The sequence below is a fragment of the Bufo bufo genome, chromosome 10, assembly GCF_905171765.1.
Source record: "Bufo bufo chromosome 10, aBufBuf1.1, whole genome shotgun sequence".
Taxonomy (NCBI): domain Eukaryota; kingdom Metazoa; phylum Chordata; class Amphibia; order Anura; family Bufonidae; genus Bufo; species Bufo bufo.
The window spans coordinates 21,514,371-21,536,842 of NC_053398.1; the positions used below are offsets into that span (position 1 = coordinate 21,514,371).

At 48.9% G+C, this 22,472-nt stretch overlaps 1 protein-coding gene across 3 annotated transcripts; it reads right to left on the reverse strand.

Moving 5' to 3' along the window:
• Positions 1-1,280: 1,280 nt before the first annotated feature.
• On the reverse strand, positions 1,281-18,143 carry ARFGAP2 (ADP ribosylation factor GTPase activating protein 2). Of its 3 annotated transcripts, XM_040409183.1 has the most exons (17): positions 17,990-18,143; positions 14,550-14,668; positions 13,413-13,485; positions 13,191-13,322; positions 12,388-12,468; positions 12,136-12,241; positions 12,003-12,059; positions 9,850-9,894; positions 9,415-9,467; positions 9,210-9,346; positions 9,007-9,138; positions 8,446-8,571; positions 8,194-8,331; positions 5,722-5,845; positions 2,590-2,683; positions 2,078-2,196; positions 1,281-1,986 (listed from the first exon to the last, which is right to left on the reverse strand). In XM_040409183.1, the coding sequence occupies exons 1-17, from the start codon at positions 18,059-18,061 to the stop codon at positions 1,966-1,968; spliced, it is 1,629 nt and encodes a 542-aa protein (XP_040265117.1). In that variant the 5' UTR covers positions 18,062-18,143; the 3' UTR covers positions 1,281-1,965. The 3 variants fall into 3 exon arrangements, with proteins under 3 accessions (XP_040265117.1, XP_040265118.1, XP_040265119.1); XM_040409184.1 differs by lacking the exon at positions 9,850-9,894; XM_040409185.1 differs by lacking the exon at positions 2,078-2,196.
• Positions 18,144-22,472: the final 4,329 nt, after the last annotated feature.

Here is a 22,472-nt window from a genome sequence, read left to right on the forward strand (position 1 = left end):
GGGAGCCAAACCGAGAAGACGTCCTCTGTGCAGGCCCTTCTCTTACTGATTGCCCGCGTCTGTCTGCTGCCGACACTACAAGCTGGTATGTTGGTTGGTAATAAGGCTATGTTCACAGTAGCGTTATGGAATCCGACAAGCTGTTCCGGCAGAGAACAGCCTGCTGGAGGTCACCATATTCAGCACTGCCGGACTCCAGTGGATCACCATTGACTATAATGGGATCAGACTGGTATCTGGAATAAATGACTGGTTTTATCCGAACAAATACCACTTAATGCAGCAATTTTTGTCTGCATTTATGCTGGAACAGGGATAACGATAATGTGAACCTACAGTAAGACCTGTTTCACATGGTCAGTATTTGTAAGCCAGAAGTGGAACCTACAGAGAAAAGGTATCAGAAATATTTGCCTCTCTTCCGTGTTTTGGACCCACTCCTGATTTTGGCTTACAAACACTGACAGTGTGAAAGAGGCCCAAGAGGGCATTCTAGCTGCAGATCTGCTGCCCATGTAGATGCCAATTGTCTGGGCCGCACTTCTACCTAAAGGCGGCTTACTGCTTAGCCAAGAGAATATTGCTGGGGTGAAATATTTGCAAATGATATGGACACTGCCCCAGAAACCCAAGGCTGATCCACATTCCTGCCATGTATTTGAAGTTGTACAAGTTGTAGACTTAGCCCCATTTAATAAACTATACCTTAATTTTTTTTGGTGACATGGATTTCAAATCCATGTGCGGAAAAAGACAAACCACAGTGCAGATTCCCAGTGGGAGGTGGGATACGCGCAGTATTTCTGCAGATTTGTGGTGTTAAAATCCAACTTGTGAACATACCCTTAGGCCCCTTTCACAAGAGCGAGTTCCACGTATTGGACTTGCAGTGTCTGCCAGCGAGGGCTCCCGTCCTGACCTCCCAAAACTGACAGGGGTCGCATAGCATTATATTGATTTATCATGCTATGTAACCCTTTCAGTTCTGGTATGTACTATATAATGCTGTCAGTGTTATACAATACATTCCAGACCTCTAAGGGTTACATATCATCATAAATTAATATCAGTGCTGGGAGGTCAGGACGGGTGCTCTCGCTGGCACACCTGCGAATCTAATGCGTAGAACTCGCTTGTGTTCCCCTAAAGCCCCTATGTACTATAGGGGTGTGGCCAAAAATCATAGATTCTGCACTCCCAAAGGACCTTGCTGATGCCATGAAAAAAGTCAGTTTTCAGTAACGTAAGCACTTCTGCCACACAAGAAAAATCACGCAGAATCGCGCTCGTGCCTCAGTATCTTTATTCACTTTTCCTGGTCAACACTGTAATAATATTCGGAGAGGCGTGGGGTTCAAAGTACAATCTGCACACCCAGCCTTGCAACTGTGCGCCAAGAGACAGCAAAATAAATACTCATGCAGCCCGTCTCTGGAGGCTCCCCCGCCATGCAGGGACAGTGTGAACGACCCTCATGTCCTAGTAACGCCCCGAACTTGCAAAGGATTAAAACAGTAAAACCACAATAGTCACACAGATTAATACAGGACATGATAGTCTCGTCATCCAGACAGTAACAGTCATTAATTCCCTAGAATGGGGGGCTTTGTATCCTCCATGACACCTCCTCACCCTGCCTACAACGCAGTCATAACATGCTATACAGACAGCCCCCCGTATCGTCATCTGACACTATCACACCGGTTAAAAGCACACAGTCTCTGGGCGTCCATTGCAGCGGGAGCAGCAGCAGCTGATGGGCAAGTGGGGTGAGAAATGCTCCGGTAGTGGACGCGGTGTTAGAGGAATACTGAAGCGGCCATTTTCTATAAAGGGGCATTTGCCAGCAGCTGGAGGGATGCAGGTTAATCCCTCCCTTTCTGACCCCTCCATTTCCCTCGCCCCTATACATCGGTAACATGGGAAATTGCTACAGAAGGATCCGACCTCTTCTTTCCTGATTATTTAATAGGAGCTATATCGATCCTGTGGGAAAGAAAGAAAAGCGGACTGGGTAAATAGGAAACACAATGGAGGCGTAGGTGGAATAAATCAATCCATTCAATACATCTGGTACCTGTAGCGAGTTCATCACGCCGTTGGCCAGCACGGCCATCTTGCCTGCAACAGATTTTACTCCCTGCTTAAAGTGGGTGATGTCAGCAGACGGGATCACATTGCCCAGAGAAACCCCAGCTGGGGACAGATGCAGAACCGGATCACTATACGTCCAAGAATAAGGCCTCTTGCACACAAACATATTTTCTTTCCGTGTCCGTTTTTTTTTTTTTTTGCGGAACCATACATTTTAATGGGTCCGCAAAAAAAAACTTAAGTTACTCCGTGTGCATACCATTTCCGTATGTCTGTATTTCCGTTCCGAAAAAAAAAAAATAGAACATGTCCTATTATTTGTCTGCATTACGGACAAGGATAGCACTGTTCTATTAGGGGCCGGCCGCGAAATACGGAATGCACACGGATGTCATCTGTATTTTTGGCGGACCGCAAAATACATACGGTCATGTTCAAGAGGCCTAAGGGAGAATTATAAGGAAAGACGAACTACAAGAAGGGAAGAACACTTACCTCCTGGATTTACGGAATCAGAATCTCCAAAGAGATCGGCTGAGCTGATGGAAGTACTGGAGGAGAGCTGCTGCAGGCGGGATCTGGCTTCATACTGTGATCAGAATGAACGCTTATTATATCATATGCATCGTTCAGGGCCCTCAACTATTAGATAGAGCAGAGGCCGGCTACAAACAGCGCCTCACGCTGGAGGACCTGAGACGTCTGTACATTACATGGGCAGTCCATCCCCCGTCTTCAGAACACTTGCTGAGGATTACTGGGGTGTCGGCAAAAACACATCCTATCCTTTTCGGGGAAGATTTCTAACACAAAGTGGAAACCCCCTTTAAGCTCTTCCACCAACTTCAATGTTTAAAAGGAGTATTTTGGGTAGAACAAGTGTTCCAGTCTCCCCCATTCTCATGATCGTTGACAGTTGTAGTGGTCAGACCTCCACCAATTTAAAGGGGTTATCCAATTCTAAAAACGCCCCCCACAATGCCTGGGCCCTTCCTATTGACCATACTTACCCCACTCCCCGGCACCTGCGTCACTCCGGATCCCTGCGCGGTCGTGATGCTAGGGAGGCGGGTCACCGTATCAACGGATGTTTTGACGCACGTGGCGGGGAGATGCAGCGGCAGCCATGCAAGGATCCTGAGTGACGCGGGTGCTGGGGAGTGGGGCAAGTATGATCTATAGGAGGGGCCCGGGTGTTGTGGGGGGCATTTTTAGAATTGGACAACCCCTTTAACTGTTATCCCATGTCTACTGGAATCTTTGTTCCAATTGGAATAATCCTTTAGCTTAGAAAATAGTTCCTACAGTTAACACCGAGTATTTTTCCAGTTTATCTGCAGTGCTAGTATTCTACTTGCCTAAAAGTTATTGGCATACAGCTAATATTAACCCAAAGAGTAGCCATATGCCCATTGGATTTTCTACCTTAACCAGAATCTGCAATAAAATATCACCACCTAGTGGACTAACTTGCTTACTGCACCAAGCAATGCTGTACTACGGTCTTGTTCAGATAGGACTACATTCCCTGTACAGATTTATGAGCTAGCAATAAATGGATCTCAAGAATTAAAATCCGCCTCTATTCACAGAACAGGCAGTAAATGTAAGATTGGTGGCCGTCCTGTGTCACCCTGTATGAATGGAGCAGCAGTCGAGCATGCATGCTACTGCTCCATTCATTCTCTGAGACTGCAGGAGAATACGTTTAAAGGGGGGTTCCGAGACTTAAATACTGATGATCTACATTAAGGATAGGTCATCAATATCTGACTCCCATCAATCAGCTGCTGGAAGAGACCACAGCACGTGGACAAGTGGCTATGCTTGGCATTGCAGCTCAATCCCAATCATCTGAATTGGACTGAGTTGCAGAACGGCCATGTGACCAATGGACTTCAAACAGGTCATCATCAGGGGTGCTGGGAGGCGGACCCCCAACGATCAGATACTAATGTCCTAGCCTGTGAATAGCTCAGCAATAGTGTTGAGCGAACTTGTGTTTTAAGTTCGGCGTCTAAAGTTCGGGTTATCAAAGAATCGCGTTATGGATTCCGCTACCACGGACCATAACGGAATTTAGAATCCATAACCCGATTCTTCGATAACCCGAACTTTAGACGCCGAACTTAAAACACAAGTTCGCTCAACACTACTCAGCCATACTTAAGTCCTGGACAACACCTTTAAGTAATTTTACAGTGGTCTCTATGTGTGCTTGAGGGGACAGCTGAACAGATCTCCCTCCCATTGGTTTCCTCATCACACACCCTAAAGCTTTAACCTAGTTTCCCCACTTTGTATACGGCCTGTGAGGTGAAAGAGACAATCATAAATCTGTCACTGCCTAATAAATGCTCCTGTCTGGTGGCAGCTAAAAAGGTTACGGAATGAGTTACAGTTGAGAGAACATTGGTGCAGCCATGCAGAGCAAATGCTGATATATAAAGGAAGGCAAGGGGGGGGGGGGGGGGAGACAGTCCGAGGCAGTGCATGCAAGGACACGAGACTGGTGAGTTCCACACCAATGAATCAATGTCCTGGGGAAGAAATGGGGCTTTGTGCAGAATGTGAAAGATGAGAGTGAAGGAAAAATACAGCCAATTAAATGATCAACTCACTCAAAGTCAATACTGCAATCAACACACTATAAAAAAATGGTATATACTGTAGACCGGGGAGGCTCAACCTGCATCCCTCCAGCTGTTACAAAACTACAACCCCCAGCATGCCCTAATAGCTGTAGGCTGTGCAGACATACTGGGAGTTTTGCAACAGCTGGAGGGCCGCACTTATATCAGTCCCTGTTCTTATTGCACATACATAGGCCAGGAATAGTGTTAAGCAAAGCGAGCGTTGGATGCTACATCCGAAGTCACTTCGGATTAATACCATACGGAGATCAGTCTCCGACCAGTATTAAAATATATGGGCTCCGATGAGCCGAAGTAAGTTATTTGCAAAGTCGCGCGTGACTTGGATAAATAACTTCGGTAGTTGATTTTTTAAAGTGCCTCAGAACCGAAGCAGAGTTCGGTTTCAAGTTTGAAAGTGGTTTTGCACTTTAAAAATCAGCTACGGAAGTTATTCAACCAAGTCACGTGCGACTTTGCGAATAACTTACGGTACTTTGGCTCATTTGAGCCCATACATTTTAATACTGTACGGAGACTGATCTCTGTACAGTATTAATTAGAACGAAGTAACTTCAGATGTATAATCCAAAGCTCGCTTCGCTTACCACTAGCCAGGAACAATGTGCGTTGGGAGAGTGGGAGCGATCCAGGGGAAGCCCATCACACACAGGGAGTCAGAGCAGGTGGCCATAGACCGACAGAGATCACATGTCTATGGCTGCAGTATATATATATATGTCAGCGGTAGGGGATTGATGACTGACCCATTCTAGCGTGCATGTGCAAAAGGTAGAAAGCACAACACTATAGGACAAGGGTACACAACCTCCCAGCATGCAGACTTCCTCTGTTTGTCTCAGAACCTTCATAGAAATGAATGGAGCATGCTGGAAATTGTGGTTTCACAACAGCTGAAGTGCCGAAGCTTGCGGACCCCTGCTATAGGACTTCAAGTGCAAAGACACAATTCCCTCTTGGGCAGAGACCGTACCTCGGCATCTTGCTCTCTCCCAAAGAACATGTCTGAGGAGATTGCTTTCGCACTGGCAAACTTCATGCGTGCCTCACTGGACTCTGGAGCCGGGGTGCTCTCTGGCTTTCTCCTATTTGCAGGCCTGTGGTAGAAACAAGATGCCATTAATAAAATTAAGTATCCTTCAAAGTTGTGAATCTCTATAATTTCATGCACGTGTGGGGAGTCCAGAGGAATAGCTGTCGGCCAAAACAGCATTTAACCACCAGCTGAGTGTACGAGCAACTTCGCATGAAGATCTGGGCTTCAGGGAAGTCAAAAAACACGTTTTTTTCAGTCTAATCTCATTGTATTATATCTCAATGCTGCTGAGCAATAAACTTTACATAGAAAAAGACGCTGGGAAATACTAAGACATTACAATAAATCAATATTAATCTATAGTATTAAAGAGGACCCGTCAGTGGCGTACCGTCAATATAGGCAGACCACGCACTGGCTATGGGGCCCGTGAGGTTAAGGGGCCCGGCCAGGCTGCATGGCTCTGCGCCCTTTCTGACCTGACTACACGCTGCAACAGTGTACACTACAGTGTAGACACGTAAAACCTTTTAACCAATCACAGCGCTCCACACCACGCTCCCCCATCGCTTAGCAACTATCCCAAAGTTTCCCGAATGCTCCCCGCAGAAGCAGACCATAACAAAGCCGCATTACACACAGCCTAGTCAGTCGGGAGCTTTCTAGTCAGTCTGAAGCTTGACCAATAGTAGCGGCGGCTGTCTGTGATGTCACTGAGCAGAGAGAATTTTTGCGGCGGCGCTGACAGTCAGAGAACTTCTCAGCCAATCAGCGCGATGAAGGGGCGTGTGAGACATCTCCAGAAGAGTCTGGAAAATGCCCGGAGACTGGCGATTATCAGTGATGAGAACGTTCTCGGTTGTTCTCGTCCCATCTGCTGTGTGTGAGGGGAGGACGCCGAGATAAGTGTATGAGGAATGTACAAGGTTGGGATGATGTGTGTATAGATATAGATATTGCAGTTTTTCCCTAACTGGGAAAAATATTGGGAGACATCCCTGGGGGTCTACAGCAGTGAGGGGGTTAATGTGCTCCTTCTAGGGGTAATGGGGTCAGAATGGATGAGGACACTATTGGGCGCCGTCATCTCCTACTGATATTGTAAATATCGTCCTCTAATGTCTGTCCTGATAAACCTCTTAAAGGGATGTTCCAGCAAATACCAATTACCTTTAAATCATCTCACATAGGAGGACCAGAAAACCCCCCATACTTGCCTCACTGACCCCCCAGCACTCCTGTTCGGACTCAGGACAGTGCACCGCCCCATCATTTAACCTCTCAGGTGCCACGATCAATGCTGATCGCGGCACCTGTGAGTGAAGGCAGAGGAATGCGGTTGCCTCTAAAAAAATTATAATAATTTATCCGTAACGGTTTCAAAAGGTTATTTATACATTGTATTTCTTTATTTATTAGCAAATGGGTGTGGCGGGGGAGGAGCCAGGGCCAGGTAATGGGCAGAGTTAGGGGGCCCAATTCTGATTCTTGCTATGGGGCCCAATGATTTTTATGTACGCCCCTGGGACCCGTCCCCGCTCCTTACATGTCTGTTTTATTAGCTTCATGCATTCCCCATGTACTAACTATTCTGGAGCATCTATTCTTATCTCTCTATGTTGTGCCATTCCTCTATTATTGCTACTAGAAGTTATAAATAATTGCTAGCAGTCTGCAGTAAGGGTACAGAGGGGAGGTAACCAGTTGGGGGGGGGGGTGTACCTACACAGACTGAAAATGGCAGCACTGATTGGATAGAGTGAGTCCGTGCAGGTACACACCCCCCCCAACTGGTTACCTCCCCTCTGTACCCTTACTGCAGACTGCTAGCAATTCATTCATAACTTCTAGCAGAAATAACAAAGGAACGGCACAACATAGAGAGATAAGAATAGATGTTCCAGAATTGTTATTACACGGAAAATGAATGTAGCTATTAAAACAGACATGTCAGGAGCGGGGACGGGTCCTCTTTAATGCCACTCCTTATTCATGAATGGAATGCAATCGCCATTCCATAGGTTTTCTCCACAACAAACTCATGGCCTGTTCATATGTGGAGAATTTTCAGCTAAAATGGCGATGGGCACTCTCATTCTTGGCATCGGTGGTGTCCGACACCAATTGGACTTTAAAGGGGTTATCCGGGAATTTATACCGATGATAGGATAGGTCATCAACATCAGATTGGTGGGGGTCTGACACCCGGGACCCCCGTCGAGCAGCTGTTAGAAGAGGCCAGAGCTGCATGAATTGCGCAGCCTGTTCCTAGGCCATGTGATGTCACGTTCTTTGGTCACGTGGCCTAGTCGCTGCTCAGCGCCATTGAAGTGAATGGGTCTTGAGCTGCAATACCTGTACTGACAGGTTCCCTTTAATGTCAGCTGACAGAAAAGGACGATAACTTACCGGTCTCGTACTGGCTGAATACTGGAGATGGTGACCTCTCGCTCTTCCTCGGCCTTATCTGTAGAGCCCCACGTTGACACTTCTGTTTCCCATCGTGGGCTAAAACCTTCCGCCAGTGAGAATGGGTTATCCTTATATCTAACGAGAGAGAAAGGAACATCCATCCTTCATTATGTGCAGCCATCACAGTTTCACATCAAGCGTTTCTTGTGTTCTCAACTAAACTTAACCATCAGACCCAATAAAACATACTTGGGAGGACCAGAGGTGAAGCTGGAGTCCTCCATGAGGTCAAGCTGGGAACGGGAGGATTTAGTAGCCACGGGCGTTTCTTGTTCAATTACGTGCATTTCTGACAGAACAGAGTGCGAGACGGAGCTGGAGAGAAGCAAGCAGAAAGTTAATAGTCATACATAAAATAGAAAGAAATATCACTTAATTGTGAGGCCTATTTTCTGCACTTTGCTGCTCCTCTGTTATATCTCCAGGAAATGTATAAATAAATGACCAACTAACTCGGCGTTGCCATTCTCCTCACCAGCATTGTGTGTCCATACTGTGTAGGATACACCCTCCTGACAAAGGCAATGGTAAGGCTCAGTAGTCTAGGTGTCCATACATTTCCAGGAGGAATAAGAGAAGGACATGTATTTGCTAAAACAGACACTTGAGATGAATTGACAGGTCTGATCGAACTCTAAATAAGAATATTTGTTCATTGACTGTAACCAGAGATCTTGAAAGCGGCGAGGCATTGACACAACCGGTTCAGTAAATGTCCATACGCTGGTACAGTACAAGGGGCACACGTACCTGCGGGAGGCCAGGCCCATGCCCAGGCGCTCAGCCTGCTCTCTCTTCTTTCCCTCCAGGGTCTGCAGCCTCTTCTCCTCCTTCTTGCGATCTATCTGGAGCTCTTGGTAAGCCAGCCTCATGGAGGAGACGCTAGACAGAGGATCGGGGTGAGCCGGGGAAGCTTACAGACCCGCACATACAGGCTACACAAAAATACTCACAGCGACTCTTCCGCTTCCTTCCTGAGCTCTGCCGCCTGCTGCTCCCTCAGCTTCTCTGCCACCTGCGCCTTCTTCTCAATCTCACTAAAACTTTGGCTGCTCACTTTTTGGGCACCAAGGCCCTTCTTGGCCCCAAGCTGTAAAAAAGGGAGGCGTGAGGACCATGCCACCATGTTACATATCCGCACCCCCTTGCGGTACTTACGCCTTTCTTGGCAGCTGCAGGTTTCTTCTTTCCGATGAGCGATGGTTTCACCTCTACAAGAAAGCAGCAAAGATGGTAAAAAAGCTGCAAGATACATGGGCTTGGGGGGGGGGGGGGGGTTAGTGAACAGGTGGCAGAGCACAGCAGTGAACCCCATGCCAGGCATTAGATATGGTTAGTAACCGCTGGACCCGGAACAAGTCCACAGCGGGGTATCCAGCAAGATGGGCAGACACGGGCAGCTCTGCACCAGCGGCAGGAATGCAGCGGCTCATTGTCACTAAGGACGGCTAGAATTTACGGAAATCAAGTATCGCAGCGGCAAAGTCACCAATGTGGCCAGAGGGTAAGAGCACAGTCTGCACTCAGACACCTCCATGGGAACACGCTACATGCCAAGCACACAGTAGCCAGCGCCAGTCACCATCTGGTCACCTGTGCTGGGGGATGGCTCCTGAACAGAGAGGCACATGGCCAGATCTGAGGGAGAGAGGAACATGTACGACAATTCAGTGGACATCCTGAACACGCGGAGAGTCTGTGCAAACTGTGGAAGATGAAGACGGAGCAGTCACCTCCCTGCCGCAGGGGCTGCTGGACACCATTAAACTGAAAACCCGTTTCATCCACACGTAAGATGGGACGTTTCCAACGTTCCTTGTTGGCTCCATGCCTGAAGCTCTGCCCTTAAAACAGGCTCTATCATCTGCATAGGAAAAACTTACCATTGCTGCAACAAGCATGTTGACTGTTTCCCATGATAACCAAAAGAATTATGAATATCACGCTGCAGTATTAACATAACGTCACATGTATCTATAGATACAATCAATATTAAAAGGTGAGAGGACCTCCTCTCTCCATCCATCAATTCTACTTAACCCCTTAAGGACCCCCGCCGTACATGTACGGTGCTGGTGGACGTCACTTAAGGACCAGCGCCATACATGTACGGCGGGCTGATCGGGCAGGTGCAGGAGCCGCGCCCGCCCCATCAGCAGCACGGACCCAGCAGTCACTGACAGCCGGACCCCTGCTGCATACGTCGGCATCAGTGAAGACTTTGACCGCGACATGCAGAAGGTTTGCGGAGGGTACGGGTGCCCTCCACATCTCCATCGATGGCAGAGAAGGCAAGGCCGATACCTTCCATAGGCATCGGGGCTTGCCTTCTATGGAAGCCTGTGAGATTCAGCCCTTAGGCTTGGTCTCACAGGCAGGCTGTCGGCATAAAAGCTGACATGTAATGCATTACAATACAAGATGTATTGTAATACATTGCAGAGGGGATCAGACCCCAGAAGTTGAAGTCCCAGAGTGGGACAAAAATGAAAAGTAAAAAAAGTGTTTTTCATAATAAAAAAATAAGGTTTCAAGTATAAAAAAAAAACAAAAAAAACACCCCAGACATATTGGGTATTGCCGCGTCCGTAAAGACCGGCTCTATAAAAATATCACATGATCCACTAAAATCTTTTTTCTCACCTCACATCGCAAAAAGTGCAACACCAAGTGATCAAAAAGGCGTATGCCCCCCAATAGTACCAATCAACTATGGCTTTTAGAATATGCTTTATTATGTAAAACTGAAACAAATAACCAAAATATCATATTTGATATTGTCATGTCTAACAACCTGCTCTATAAAAATAGCACATGATCTAACCTGAACACTGTAAAAAACAAAAAATAAAAACCGTGCCCAAACAGCTATTTTCTGTTACCTTACCTCACAAAAAGTGTAATACAGAGCAACCAAAAATCATATGCACCCTAATAGTACCAATAAAACTGCCACCTTATCCTGTAGTTTCTAAAATGGGGTCACTTTTTTTGGAGTTTCTACTCTAGGGGTGCATCAGGGGGGCTTCAAATGTGACATGGCAGCTTAAAATTATCCCAGTGAAATCTGCCTTCCAAAAACCACATGGCGCTCCTTTCCTTCTGTGCCCTGCTGTGTGCCCGTACAGCAGTTTACAACCACATATAGGGTGCTTCTGTAAACTACAGAATCAGGGTAATAAATATTGAGTTTTGTTTGGCTGTTAACCCTTGCTTTGTTAGCGGGAAAAAATGGATTAAAATCTGCCAAAAGTGTGAAATTCTAAACTTTCATCTACATTTTCCTTCAATTCTTGTGGAACACCTAAAGGGTTAACAAAGTTTGTAAAATTATGTAAGCCCCACAAAGGGATTGGGATGCCGGCGAGAGGAGGGGGCGTTGTTGAGCACTTAGCCGCGCCTCTGGGAGGGAGATTTAGATGAACTTGGAGGCGTTATTAGATTTCAAATTTAGGCGGGCACGGCACTTCAGAGGGGCGTTCCTGGGCACCGTGGAGAAAGAAGAACGCCCCTCTGGGCTCCTTACAGCGTCATTTACATATCATAAGAATCGATTTTTTGAAGAAATGACAAGACTCACAATAAAAAGGAACAAGACAGATGGAAAAAAGGTACTCTGTTAAACATGGATTCATGAAAAAAAAATTTGGGTAAATTGCTAGTGACAGATTCCCTTTAACAGTTATGCTTTGGGGTGAAGTCTCCCCAGAAAGTAAGCACTGATGGAAAATAACTGAATTGCCTACCTACTGTAGCTTTGGGTGATGTGCTCAGATTATCAACACTGGGACCTGACTCAGCACCTGCAAGAAGAAACTGGTCAGTGCTGAATGGGAGCAATGGAGAACATCAGCCGTCACAGGAGGAGGAAACACTCACATTGGGGTTCAGCGCTGCCGGGAGCACTGGTTGGCTGTCTTGCCGCTGGTTGGATGGACTCTGGTACTTGTTCTAGGACTGGTGTTGTCTCCCAGGAGTTGGAGGACTAGAAGATACAAAGGAGAGTTACAGTGCAAGCTGGAGCAATCACCACGCGTCAGTGGATCACATCCCCATGAAAGCCTGTTCAGCAAACCTAAGCGGACCGATTACACTGACTGAAAGTATAAATGTCCTTCATACACGGCATACCTGGGTCAGCTCAGCAAAGAAGTCGGAATCCTTCTTCTCCGGAGAGTTTGCAAGAGGACAATTCATCCCCTCCACCCAAAGCTGGAAAAAGAAAGGACAAAATGTTAAAAATAAAAATCCCACTTAAAGGGGTATTTTGGTTGGTAAAAGTCATCCCCTATCCACAGGATCAAGAGAATGGGGGCCCCGTACCTCCCCTGAAATGACCAGAGCGGTCGATCGCACATGCATTCATTTCTATGGGAGTTCCAGAGAGAGAGTACAGCGCTCGACTATCTCCAGAACTCCCACGGAAATTAATGCTCATTCCATGGGAGATGAGTGTGGGTCCCAGCGGTAGGACCCCCACCGATCTAATAGTTATCCCCTATCCTGTGGAATACCCCTTTAAAGACATAGATCCTTTACTACACTGCTAACATCTATCTGCTGTCCTCAGACAGAAGCGAATTGAAAGAGCTGCACATTCTTGACCACCTCCATACACTGCAGCCCCGATCTCGAGAGAGATGAGGGTCCCACATCTATTGGGCTTTTATGGTATATGGGAATAACCCTTTAAGCCCCCCATCCCCCCTCAGTCCTGCTCTGCCACAAGATCTTAACGGTGAAGGCCAACACAGCAGGGGTACAGAGCTCTAAAGAGAACCAGAACCCCATCATCCGAGCCTTTGGTGGAGGTCGCGGCAAATGGAGGAACACCTCAGAAATTTTCAGCAGCTGGAGGTACACTTTAAATGGCAACACCCAGGAAGCAGACATCCTCTGATACTTCAGCATAATGTCCCTTTACGAGCACTCACATCGGTGCCATGCTTAGACATGGCGGAGCTGGCCAGCTGCCTAATTTTCTCTCGGTACATCTGAGCGCTACGGCTGTTGTACTTGGCGTTGGTGTCATTGGTGGTGCAGCCATGCTGGTGGAAGAAGGCGTTCTGCAAAAAAGACAAGAACATGACCTTTTGCAGAACAGCAGGAGAGAATAACTGGTGAGATAGGGGTCACCCGAAACTAACGATACTCACAGCGTTGGCATTGCCTCCCACTTGCATACATCTCAGCTGAAACCAGCTCCAGTTGGAATCCAGTTCAGTGGACCTGACAAGGACACAATGATTAGCGCTAAGACCGAGGAGCAGCCCAGTCCTAGCGATGGTGCTAGGATATGCTAACACTCGCCACTTAGCGAGGGCGCGACCTCCATATTGCTTAACCCCATCCCGACCTCCACCGTACATGTACGGCGGAAGTCGGGTGTTTCAAGATGGCACCCAATCACATGCACAGCAGGCGCCATAGCTTTGGGGGTTTCTGCTGTTTTAAACAGGGGCTAAAGTTTGCGACCGGCGATCACACCAGTTGTAGACATTTAACCCCTCAGATGCCGTGGTCAAATGTAATCATGGTATCTAAGGCGACTTATTGCTCCCAGGGCCTGAACAGCTCCCCTGCGCGGCGATCAGGGGCAGCCGCTCGTTGTCTGCGATAGCACGAGTCCCATGCTATTGTAGTTCCTCTGGTGGCCTGCAGGTCAAAGGGCGCCATAAAAACACAGCAAGAAAATTCATTGCAATAGTTGGTTCTTATAGTCACAAAGGGTGAAATAAAGTAAAAAATAAAGATTTTAAAAATATAAAAGTTCACGTCACCCCCATGTCCCCATAATTAAATTAAACAATAAAAAAACGGTCATCACAGGCATCATCGCCTCCCAGAAGGCCCGAACTATTAAAATATAGAAGTATTTATCCTGTAATGAAAAAAAAAATAATCTAAAAGGGCGATTTGCTGTAATCGTACCGACCTGAGGAATTTTACCAAAAATTTACCGTCATAAAAAGAAAAATCCATAAAAAAAACTTTTGGAACATTTTTTTTTTTTTTTTTTTTTAATTCCACTCCATTTGGAATTTTTGTCCGGCTTTCCACTACAACATAAGCAATAATAAATGGTGCTGCAACTTGTCCCACAAAATTCAAGCCCTTGTACGGTTATGTGAACGGAAAAAAATAAGTTATGAATCTGGGAAAGGCAGAGAGTAAAGAAACAAAAAAATGGAAAATCCTCCAGGGCTGAAAGGGTTAATCTTTTTATTCCATTGCATGGACAAATGTGTATTGTAGACTCCCCCCCCCCCCCCTTTAGCAGTGTAGGGACCTACCTGATGAAGCTGAGGTGGACTCCCAGAGAGCGGTGGATGCCGGAGCAGTCGATGCAGAGAAACACTCCATAGGGAATACTGGCCCAGCTGGGATTCTTGGCTCCGCAGTCAAAACAGGACTAAAAGAGAGTGAAAGGGTTAATGTGGGAGCAGCGGCGTCCAGTGCACGGAGGAGAGCGAAGCATCATGGAAAAGCAAAGCACTTGTCATCACCTTCTAATGGAAAGTTAATGAATCGTTGCAGTGAGGAACACGACAACGCTACAGTCTGTGCTGGTGCCCCGACAATGTGAACATGACCGAGGGGGACACTCCGACCTCAGAACCTCTCCCATCCCTGTGGATAGGTGATAAGTGTCTGATCGGGGGCTTCACATGAGCCAAGAACGGGGGGGAGGGGGGGGGGGGGAAGAAAAGAAAAAAACGTCTTGGGAACGCTCATTCCTGATAATCGGCGCAGTGTAAAGGCGCCACTGATCATGGAGGCAATGACCCGGAAGCCCTTATGTGTGCTTCTAGGTCCGTGGCTCTGTGCCGCAAAAGAAAGGACAGGTCCTATCCTTGGCCACATCTCGCAAATCCACTGAAGTTAAAGGGTCTGCACTGCGATGCGGGGTGCACACAGCCGGCGCCTGCGGTTTGTGGTCTGCAACACGGGCAGGGCCGTCACGCGTTCATGTGAATGCAGCCTTATGCAAAGGGTCATCACCCAGGGAAAGAGAACATCTCGCTAGCGCCACCTTTTGGAAGAAGCTCCCTCTGCCAAATATCCCTTGTCACATCCCAAAGTCGGAGTTTGGCTCATAGGCATTCACTTCCTCAAGGTGGCGCTAGCGAGATGGTTCTCTTCCCCTGGGAGATACCTCTCTGCCCATTATTTTCCCATGGAGCACTGCTAATAAGTCTCCGAACACAACTGGTCTTTCAGGAGAGTCAGCAGGAGACTTATGGGAACAGGAGAGCAGCAATGAAGATCAACCCTAAGCATCTATTCACACGGTGCAGTCTGCTCCCCATATCCCCCCCCCCCCCCCTCTCCTGCACGCAGACTGCTCCCCATATTCCCCCCCCTCTCCTGCACGCAGACTGCTCCCCATATTCCCCCCCCTCTCCTGCACGCAGACTGCTCCCCATATCCCCCCCCCTCTCCTGCACGCAGACTGCTCCCCATATTCCCCCCCCTCTCCTGCACGCAGACTGCTCCCCATATTCCCCCCCCTCTCCTGCACGCAGACTGCTCCCCATATTCCCCCCCCTCTCCTGCACGCAGACTGCTCCCCATATTCCCCCCCCTCTCCTGCACGCAGACTGCTCCCCATATTCCCCCCCTGCTCCTGCACGCAGTCTGCTCCCCATACCCCCCCCCTCTCCTGCACGCAGACTGCTCCCCATATCCCCCCCTCTCCTGCACGCAGACTGCTCCCCATATCCCCCCCTCTCCTGCACGCAGACTGCTCCCCATATCCCCCCCTCTCCTGCACGCAGACTGCTCCCCATATCCCCCCCTCTCCTGCACGCAGACTGCTCCCCATATCCCCTCCCTCTCCTGCACGCAGACTGCTCCCCATATTCCCCCCCTCTCCTGCACGCAGACTGCTCCCCATATTCCCCCCCTCTCCTGCACGCAGACTGCTCCCCATATCCCCCCCCTCTCCTGCACGCAGACTGCTCCCCATATTTCCCCCCTCTCCTGCACACAGTCTGCTCCCCATATTTCCCCCTCTCCTGCACACAGTCTGCTCCCCATATTTCCCCTCTCCTGCACACAGACTGCTCCCCATATTTCCCCCCTCTCCTGCACACAGACTGCTCCCCATATTTCCCCTCTCCTGCACACAGTCTGCTCCCCATATTTCCCCCCTCCTGCACACAGTCTGCTCCCCATATTTCCCCCCTCTCCAGCACACAGACTGCTCCCCATATTTCCCCCCTCTCCTGCACACAGACTGCTCCCCATATTTCCCCCCTCTCCTGCACACAGACTGCTCCCCATATTTCTCCTCTCCTGCACACAGACTGCTCCCCATATTTCCCCTCTCCTGCACACAGACTGCTCCCCATATTTCCCCTCTCCTGCACACAGACTGCTCCCCATATTTCCCCCCTCCTGCACAGTCTGCTCCCCATATCCCCCCCCCCTCTCCTGCACACAGTCTGCTCCCCATATTTCCCCCCTCTCCTGCACACAGACTGCTCCCCATATTTCCCCCCTCCTGCACACAGTCTGCTCCCCATAGTTCCCCCCTCATCTTATCTTCATCTGTTCCAGGGGTCCGCTCCAATTCTTTCCTGGAGACCATTGTAATCAATAGGAGCTTTTGTGTGACACGTCCTACCAGGAGGGGGAGGGGATGAGCAGTGCACCTACCTCAGCCGGACACAGATGAGTTGTCCTTACGGATCATTATTACAACTCTCATCATTCCCCTTACTGCGGCCACACTACATAGAATGACTAGACCCAAGAGCTGGGCACAGGAGATAAGTGTCTGATTGGTCGGGGTCTGACCACAGGGTCACCACCGATGATGAGATCTGGGGTCCGCTCTCAGTTACCTCTGGCTGTCCCATAGGGGTACATGGAGGCAGTGTACCTGCATGCTCTCCCACCGCTCCATTCCTACGGGAGAAGGACCCAGGAAAACCATTTTTGTCACCTGTGAGGGTCCGACCGCCACCGATCAGACAATTATTTCCTATGAAGGGAGAGGGGATAAGATTTAGACTTGGCACATTCCCTTTAAGAGAGATTTCCCATGTCTGGTTGTTGGGGGCCCCGCTGATTACTATTATAGGGGTCCTGGTGGAGACAGCAGGGCACAGCGTTCATCAGCCCCATGGACCCCTCCACTGGAACTGCTCTGGACCCCCATTCTAGTCACCGGTTGGGGTCCCTGGGGTGTGGCCCCCAGCAATCAGTTATTTACCACACTTCCAGTATATGGGAGACACGTCAAGTGTGGGAACACGCGCTTAATGGGGTCACCTCCTCGCAGACCTCCCATGAAGACAACTCATCCCCTATCCACAGGCTCCAATGGGAAGCGCCTGATCTCCAGGGGTCCGGCCGCTCATCACAACAGCAGTCATGCGGGCCCCTCCTCATGATATGTGGGGCCCCCAGCGATCCTATGCAAAATAGGACAACCCCTTTAAATATTGTATTCGCTGATTTCTTAGTAATATCTGTTCCTGGGAAAGCTGAGTGACCCCCAATATGGGGGGTTGTTATAGAGAGGCCTCCTCTTATCACTGGGCAGTGCTGGGGCCTGGGAAAGCTGGGTGACCACTGAGGGCAATGATAAAGGAGCCTCTGACAGCGGTGGAAGGACACTGGATTCCCTGCTGTGGAACTACAAGGCTCAGAATGACACCGGCAGGACGTGCTGGGAGTTGTAGTCACACAGCGCCCCCTGCTGGATACCAGTCCCCGACCTCACCTTGTTAGTGGGAGCCGCCCGCAGTCGCTTGAACACGGCTTGGATCTCCGCTTTAGTCGGCTCAGCCGCCATGTCTCCTCACTCCCATCAACCACGGGAGATGCTAACCTGGAAGGAGGTGTGACGTCAGCGGTCACGTGAGCGGACTGGAAGGGGAGGGGCTTGCTAAAGAGGATACCGGAAGAGTCTGGAGCTGGGGGCGGGGTCTAAGCGGAGAAGGGAGGGGGTTACAGCAGGGAGCAGTCTGCGTGCAGGAGAGGGGGGTTACAGCAGGGAGCAGTCTGCATGCTGGAGAGGGGGGGGGACTATGGGAGCAGTCTGCGTGCTGGAGAGGGGGAACTATGGGGAGCAGTCTGCGTGCAGGAGAGGGGGGAACTATGGGGAGCAGTCTGCGTGCAGGAGAGGGGGGAACTATGGGGATTAGGGAGCAGTCTGCGTGCAGGAGAGGGGGGAGAACTGTAGGTAGAATGAATTAATAACAGTAAGGCTCCAAGTGGATGATACTAGTTAGGGGTGTGTCCCTGCACAGACTGACAATATCCAGTCAGTGCTGCCAATGTCAGACTGGGCAGGGACACCCCCCCAACTGGCAACACTCATCTGAACCTTCATTGGAAACTGCTGGCAGTTCATTCTAGCAGGAATAATAGAGGAATGGTACAACAGAGTTATAAGAATAGATGTTCTAGAATGGTTATTACATGGGGAATGTAAGTAGTTACTAAAACAGACATGTCAGGAGAGGTGACGGGTCCTCTTTAAAATAATAAACCGGGCAGTACTCCCCTCCACCTCTCTGACACTCCATCCCTCTGCTGCCCCAGTCTATGCTTCTGTCTGCTCTCTGCTCCCCCTTCTTCTGTACAAACACTCCCATTGGTAGAAAGATCTATTCTTACCCGCAAAAACGGACAGGAGTAGGATCTGCGATGAGGTACGTCCAGTCTGTGAGCTGGCACCCGCCGTGGTTTCTAGTGCTGTTTGTGTGCAAACCCCCCCCCCCAAGAAGGACATTTTCCTTGGGATATTCACAAGGAAATAATTCACAGCTTTAGGGCTCATGCACACGACTAGGGATGAGCCAACTTCTATTTTCAAGTTCGGCGTACAAGGTTCGGGTTATCTAAGAATTCCGTTAATGTTCATGGTAGCGGAATCCATAACGGAATTCTTAAAGGGCATGTCTCATCGCTAGGATAAGCCCCCATTGTCTTATAGGTGCAGGTCCCACCGCTGGGACCCATACCTATATCGAGAATAGAGCCCCGCAAGTGACGGAGGGCGCACCGTGCATGTACAGCCGCCCTCCATTCATTTTTACGGGGCCAGCGAAAATAGCTGAGCGCTGGCTCGGCCCCATAGAAATGAATGGGAGTGGGGGCCGCGCATGTGCAGTACGCTCCCATTCACTTCTATAGGGAGCCGGTTTGGTGGTGGCCGGACCGGAGTCCTCCAGCCACCACCTTGCGGGGCTCAGTTCTCGATATTGGTACGGGTCCCAGCCTATAAGACAATGGGGCATATCCTAGCAATATACCCCCATTGTCCATGATGAGACAACCCTTTTAAATAACCCGACCCTTGTACACCCAACTTGAAAACAGAAGTTCGCTCAACACGACCATTGGATGTTTCGCGGTCCGCAAACTGCGGATATTGGCCTTGTGCATTCCGCATTTTGCAGAACAGCAGGTCCCTAATAGCACAGTCCTATCCTTGTCCATACTGCTGACAATAATAGGACAGGTTCTATTTTTTTTGTGGAACAGACACGGAGTCATCAGTTTTTTTTTTTTTTTACGGCCCTATTGAAGAGAATGGTTCGCATAGAGGCCTTAAAAAAAAACGGACATGGAAAAAAGATAAATTTGTGTGCAAGAGCCATTAGACTGCTTTCTTTACGGTCAGTGATTGCTAGCCAAAGCCAGGAGTGACGCCTACGCAGAGATAAGGTCTAAGGACGCATTCACACGACCGCGGCGTGTCTGTGTCCGTTTTGCAGATTGCAAACCGCGCATCTGTAAAACATGGGCACCTGCCGTGTGCACTATGCATTGCGGTGCAAATCTATTGACTTCAATGGGTCCATGATTCGCAAGATGTGGCCAAAGATAGGACATGTCCTATAAGGCACTGACCCGGAAACGCTTACAATATGTATATACAAGAGACATATGCTGCCGTGGATTTGCACGTGCACTAGCAGACCTCATCCATGTATGTACTTCCATATCGCAACGCAACGTAGGAGCCGTACCTGAGAGACCCTGCAGAAACTGGACACACGTTCATCTGAATCCGGCCAGATTTCGGAACGGTGCTACCAAATGGGAGCAGTTGGAAGCAGGACACATGATGTGCGTTGGGACGTTTTTAGTCACAGCCACCTTGGTGTTCCTTTTTGCAGGTGGGAGGGTGCAACTATGTATTTCAGTGGGTGTGGAAAGATGGTGGATTTTTTTAATGTCATAATGATGAGTATATACCGTAAAATACAGAAAATCAAATATAACATTTTTGAAGGAAGGGATAAATTATAACAGAATAAGGGCCCTTGCACACGACCGTATGTCCCGGAGCGGCATTGATCGTGCGGACAAGAGTACACAGCATTATAGATTACAATGATGCGGCCCACGGGGCTATTGTCCTGTACTCATAAGATCATATGAGTGCAGGACAATAGCCCGCGGGCGGCCCGACCTGCACAGCATCATTGTAATGTATAATGCTGTGTACTCCTGTGCGCACGATCAATGCCGCTCCGGGACATATGGCCCGCTCACAGACCGTATGTCTCAGCCCCCACTATCTAGCGCAAGAAAATTAAAGCAGCAGCCTAAGAAGCAGAAATTATAGGTATATACCGTACAGACCAAAAGTTTGGACACACCTTCTCATTCAAAGAGTTTTCTTTATTTTCATGACTATGAAGGCATCAAAACTATAAATTAACACATGTGGAATTATATACATAACAAACAAGTGTGAAACAACTGAAAATATGTAGTATTCTAGGTTCTTCAAAGTAGCCACCTTTTGCTTTGATTACTGCTTTGCACACTCTTGGCATTCTCTTGATGAGCTTCAAGAGGTAGTCCCCTGAAATGGTCTTCCAACAGTCTTGAAGGAGTTCCCAGAGATGCTTAGCACTTGTTGGCCCTTTTGCCTTCACTCTGCGGTCCAGCTCACCCCAAACCATCTCGATTGGGTTCAGGTCCGGTGACTGTGGAGGCCAGGTCATCTGGCGCAGCACCCTATCACTCTCCTTCATGGTCAAATAGCCCTTACTTTCAAAGTTTTCCCAATTTTTCGGCTGACTGACTGACCTTCATTTATTAAAGTAATGATGGCCACTCGTTTTTCTTTACTTGTGCTCGGATCGGCTCATGCTGAGAGGGTACCCTACCTAAGCCTATACTCCACCCCCCCAACCTAGAAGCAGCAGAGTTATGCCGGAACTGCTTATCGAAGGGTAGCCTAAAGGGGCCAAAAGAACCATGCATAGGAGTTAGAAAACTTGATAACAGAAACTACAGACCAAAACTCGAAAGCCAATGATATTTCGTATAAGGATCCGGGATATTACGCATGGAACACGTGGAACTGCGACGACCCAACCGTTTGATGACATGTACTGGCACCTAATGCATGGATGCCGCCGCTGCCGCGCCCATGCGGAAGGAATGTCCTGTGATCCAGCGAGGACCGACCCCTGAACCTGTCAACTAACCTGAATGTACGTAAGAAAGGCCGCGGTGGTTAGCCGGGCATTGCCTAGTTCGAGTACGGGAGAACATGCCGCTTGGACTAAATACTACGCAGCCAAGCCTCCAAGGCCTGCACCGGACACCATCTGCTGTCCGTGGGAAAGTATCTGACCGCCACTGGTTGCCCCGGCCGTGACGTCTTGGACGAGGCCAAGGTGAGGACATGGATGGACCCGCGCCGGATGAGCTGACCTTTCCGCAGGCACCCAGCCAGCGTATTGGTGCCCATGAGCTCGCCTGACCTGAGGAATCCATGGAAGGCCAGGTACAAGGCTGTTTCTACCAGAGCGCTAACCTGTGGCCCGAACGGTTTGCCCCTGCAGTTTGCCTGTCACGGCCTGAACAAGCTACCGGTAAATGGCTGACGCCCATGTCGTTTCACAACAGACATCTTGCGCAAACCCTTCAACGCCGCTTTGATCGGGTGGGCGGAGAAGAGTGACGGTAGGTCCGGATGTAGGATGTACCAATGGTGCTGAATACCTGCCAGGTATAGTTAACAATGCTATAGGACAGGTTTAATTGAGAGTGGCAAAAACCCTGACAAAGCCCAATAGGTGAGTGATAGGCCCCCCTTTTTTTTTTTTTTTAATCTCCATGCGTGAGAGACTCTAATGGCGGAGTCCTGTGTGTAAACCTAAAGCGGAGAAGCCATGCGTGAGAGACTAATGGCGGAGCCATGCGTGAGAGACTAATGGCGGAGTCATATGTGT

Coding starts and splice junctions, on each gene's coding strand:
- ARFGAP2 (XM_040409183.1), bottom strand. CDS start 18,061: ATGGCGGCTGAGCCGACTAAAGCGGAGATCCAAGCCGTGTTCAAGCGA. Junction 12,242..12,387: donor TCTTTGCTGAGCTGACCCAG/GTATGCCGTGTA, acceptor TGTATCTTCTAG/TCCTCCAACTCCTGGGAGAC. Junction 5,846..8,193: donor ATTCAGCCAGTACGAGACCG/GTAAGTTATCGT, acceptor TTTCTACCACAG/GCCTGCAAATAGGAGAAAGC.